This window comes from Thermobia domestica, chromosome 15, assembly GCF_964235325.1.
Source record: "Thermobia domestica chromosome 15, izTheDome1.hap1.1, whole genome shotgun sequence".
Lineage (NCBI taxonomy): Eukaryota > Metazoa > Arthropoda > Insecta > Zygentoma > Lepismatidae > Thermobia > Thermobia domestica.
The window spans coordinates 56,824,050-56,828,884 of record NC_137468.1 but is presented as its reverse complement, the minus strand read 5'-3'; the positions used below and the strand labels follow the sequence as shown (position 1 = coordinate 56,828,884).

At 36.4% G+C, this 4,835-nt stretch overlaps 1 protein-coding gene across 1 annotated transcript; it reads right to left on the bottom strand.

The window, feature by feature from the left end:
- Positions 1-268: 268 nt before the first annotated feature.
- LOC145671035 (uncharacterized) lies at positions 269-3,212 on the bottom strand. The gene has a single exon (XM_081739706.1). The coding sequence runs from the start codon at positions 3,210-3,212 to the stop codon at positions 1,020-1,022; it is 2,193 nt and encodes a 730-aa protein (XP_081595832.1). The 3' UTR covers positions 269-1,019.
- Between the last annotated feature and the right edge of the window lie 1,623 nt (positions 3,213-4,835).

Genomic DNA, 4,835 nt, shown 5'->3' with positions numbered 1-4,835 from the left:
TCTGGCTCAAGTGAGAATGATATTCAAGAGCCTTCAAATTCAGACAAGATAACCCTCCAACACTGGTGATGCAAGTTGTGTTCCAAAGATGGTAATGTTTGGTCACTTACTCCATCGAAAATGTGTCAAAGTAGGTCACAATATTGTACGACCGACTCCAAGAGCACGTCAGGAAACGTTCTGGAGTTCACGTCGGTTAGTCGTTGATATATTTCTAACACCAGACATTTTGGAACAAATTGTAATATGTGCTCAAATTTTCACTATTCACTAATGAAGATCAGTCAGTTGAAAAGGGAATGTAGTTAAGCCAATCAAGCTATCTCAAAATAAAAATAAGAGCTTAGTACTTATCTGCTGATTTTATTGTCCTGATGATTTCAATACTGGAAGAACACCACATAACACTGACACTTAAAATAAAATAACAACATGCCAATAACTTCACGTAGCTGACAGGCGTTTCTTACGTCCTAACACTCCGAAGTCTCACTCACTAATAATCGTTCACCAGCGCTCGTGTATAGAATAAAACAATTAGCGGTGGCTTACAACACAAAACTGCTACGGAACAAACACATATCTTCTCCAAATTACAAATGAGGTTAAAAGAACTGTCACAACTTGGCGTCCGAACGTGGGACCGGATATGCTCACATTTGTAAAATTGAGTCATATTCGAGAACTCTGGCATGTGTGAAAGTTAAACGAATATGTTAGTAAATCAACTCTGGTAGATATTACATTATAAACTACAAAAGAGACAATATATTATGACCGTTACACATACAACTGACATATGAAATGAGTCAATAAACTTCTTATTAAAAGTAAAGAAAAACGTAACTATTTCAGTCACTTAGCATTAATTCCTTTATACGTAACATTCTTTTAAGTTAGAATATGACGATTATTATCCACATAGTTTATGATAAAATGTTTGTATGAATATACGATAACGTAACAATACTTGAATCAAGATAACACATCATAGCGGCTATACTGAATATCTTATGAAACTACACTCTGTTTGGACTTGGTGAGTGTCTATTGCGTCTCTCTCTTGTGAGAGGTGGATCATCTCTAGTTTCGCTTGTCGCTCGTGTGAACTCTTGAGGGTCACGATAGGCATGTCGCACTTCTTCATCCTCGTTATTCCGTACCCATTGACCAGCTTCAGGCTCTCGCTGATTCTCGTTGTGGTATGCGTTGAAGTTCCTCCACTGGTTCTTACGTTTTCTATACCATCGTTCTCTTCTATTTCTCTGACGTCGGCCTCTTTGGGACGTAACTCCTCCTCGAAAGTAATCGTTCCTGGAGTCTTGGAAACGCCGTGAACTTTCTCCTGATGTGGGACCTGGATCTGTTTGTTGAGATGTATTTACATTACGAACCCAATAATTTTGTCGTTGCCCATGGCTGGTATTTTCTTGCTGTCGACCTACTTCTTGTGTCATACGTGAGTCTCTGTTCCATCCTGTAGACTTAGGTGGATTAATATTGAAGCTTTCAATGTTACGAATTGCACAGACAAAGTCATTCATCGTGTGGAAAGGAATTCCGAGTATTGCTTTCTGATATTCATAGGGTAGGAGTCTTCGTAAATCTGCTAACAGAGATGGATCACTTAAACCGGGTTGAAGTTCTTTCATTTGTTTAAATTTCTCTATACAGAAGTCAACAACCGACTTATCTAGCTTCGGGTTAAATCGTCTGTTGCGGATGGCCTCAAGTTGCTGTGCAGTTGCCGTCTCACTATGGAACTGACGCAAAAATGCAGAAACAAAATCGTAATAGGAGTAGAAGTTACTTTGTTCCAATTCAAACCAATGAAGTGGACTTCCATCTAGCAACAACGGTATTATCTTCAAAAATTCTTCTTCCGGAATGCCCTGGATACGAGCTTGGGCTTCGAATCTTTGGATAAATCTTTGAGCGGTCATTGAGCCGACGTAGCCATCATAACGGACAAAATGTCTCAAATCTCCCAAATTATACGTTCTAATTGGGCGACGGTTATGCTTTCGCTGCCTGTGATGTGATCTTAAAAATAATTCTTCGTCACTCACCTTCCGCCGGTCAACATCACTATCATCTTCAGATGTACTGGTAACGGAATAATTCAGTTTTCTTTTTTCTCGTAACTTAGGCATGGAAGTTACTGGTAAGTCCAACGCTGGTTGTTTCATCTTCCTACAATCAAATCTTGCGAGTTGTTCCGGATGCTCTTCAATATGAGATCTTACTGTTTGAATATCAGTTCTCAGTTTCTGAATTTGCAATTCAGCTTCTGTTCGGATTTCCCGAGCATTTTCTTCAGAAGTTTCTTGCAATAGGCGAAGATCCTTTTCAATAGTGTTTTGTTTACTTTCTAGGTCCTGTAATCCTTTCTGCAATGCGGCCATACGTTGCTCCGTTTGTTCTTGATTATATGAAACTTGCTCCAATGTGGAACTATTCATCTGTTGACACTCTACTTGCAGTTCACGTTTCACATCTCCTACTTCTTCTTTAACCGCTAATATTTCTCCAGCCAACCTCAAATTAGTGTTATAGCATTGCGCTTTAACTGCACCTAATCCTTCGTGTAGCTGACCTTGCTTCTCTTGCACGTCTTCAATTTTATCGCTTAATTGCTTCATCTCATCCCTTATTACTTCAAATCGTTCATCGATTTCTTGTTTCATATCGTCACGCTGTCTATTCGCCTCTCTCTTTAACTCTTCTTGCAACTCATATATTCCATTTTGTACTTCTTCTCGTATTTTCTCTTGTTGTTCCTTCATTTGTTCTCGTATCTTCTCTTGTTCTTCTCTTATTTCTTCTTGTTGCTTTTTTATTTGTTCTTGTATCTTCTTTTGTTCTTCTTTCATTTCTTCTCGTGTCTTCTCTTGTTGCTCTTTCATTTGTTCTCGTATTTTCTCTTGTTCTTCTCTTATTTCTTCTTGTTGCTTTTTTATTTGTTCTTGTATCTTCTTTTGTTCTTCTTTCATTTCTTCTCGTGTCTTCTCTTGTTGCTCTTTCATTTGTTCTCGTATTTTCTCTTGTTCTTCTCTTATTTCTTCTTGTTGCTTTTTTATTTGTTCTTGTATCTTCTTTTGTTCTTTCATTTCTTCTCGTGTCTTCTCTTGTTGCTCTTTCATTTCAAGGGACATGTTCTCCATTTGCTGTTTCAGTCCTGTCAATAACTTCTGAATGTTTTCTGCTTCCATTTTCTTTGATCGCGTGAGAACCGGCATACAAGATTTATGGCATATATAAATTTATTCTCTTTACACTATAGATATGTAAATATCTGCATAAAATATCATTAATAACACAATAATGAGTCAATATACACTGAATGAAATAACATAGACTAGTTGGCTAAGATTATTATAAATGCGTGTTATAGACATGACCTCGTATATGAAAAAACAAGATTTGATACGTAACGTGAGATTAAGGTTTACCGTTTCTAATTAAAATGTTTTAGTTCTGACAATAAAATACAGTCAATTATTAAGCTCAAAAAGTTCCACTAGTAAGGATTATATAAATATCTCAATGTTATAATCTATTTTATTAACATAAGCTTTAAATAATGAAAATATTTTTAACTTGACTTTCCTGCTTCTTAAAATACAGTAGCAAGATCGGCTTTCTTTCTTTTCAACTGCGAGCTCAACAATAGAGGTAATTGTTACAAGCAGTTCTTTTTTTTTTCTTTCTTTCTTTAAATGTGAAATGTCGTGCAGTCGATAGCAATACACAGTATATGACTTTAGAAATTAATATATTAATGTTTTTGAATGTTCCCTCGATTCTTCCTCCTTAAAGGTATGTTTTTCTAATCCAGAAATAACCTTCCTTTGGTTTCGGCACCATTTTTCACTATTCACTAATGAAGATCAGTCAGTTGAAAAGGGAATGTAGTTAAGCCAATCAAGCTATCTCAAAATAAAAATAAGAGCTTAGTACTTATCTGCTGATTTTATTGTCCTGATGATTTCAATACTGGAAGAACACCACATAACACTGACACTTAAAATAAAATAACAACATGCCAATAACTTCACGTAGCTGACAGGCGTTTCTTACGTCCTAACACTCCGAAGTCTCACTCACTAATAATCGTTCACCAGCGCTCGTGTATAGAATAAAACAATTAGCGGTGGCTTACAACACAAAACTGCTACGGAACAAACACATATCTTCTCCAAATTACAAATGAGGTTAAAAGAACTGTCACAAAATTAAAAAGGCCGACGAGCAGCAACTGAGAAGTGGAGAAAGAAGAGATACCGGCTTTCTTTGTACTTCTACTTTTAGCAGGTGTGGACAGAAGTTGGGACGTTTCTGTTGAGAAAGTTTTTTCAAAATTCTAACTCAAATTCTCATTATAATGCAACAATGTCAGTGAATGAATTGAAGACTATTCTAAGATGTTTATGCTTCGATGATAAAAGAAACACAACACTTCCGGAATAAAACTGAGAAAGATACACATGTGTACTATATCTGGAATTGTTTCATTGGGATTTGCAAATCTTTTATTTTGCCTGGTACATCACTTACAACCGATGAACAAGTGATCCCATTCAAAGGTAGGTATTCATCTATTCAATATATGCCAAAGAATCCCTCAAAATATGGACGGAAAGTTTTGGCTATGTGATATTCATTCCTATTGTGGTTTTGATAAGTATTTCTACTGTGGTTGGAAGCTTGGAGAGACAGTGCAAAAGGGTCTAGCATATGAAGTTGTGAAACATCTTGTGTCATGTCTCAATCAATCAGATATCAAGGATTCAATGTTACCACAGATAATTATTTTACAAGTATTACCTCAGCAG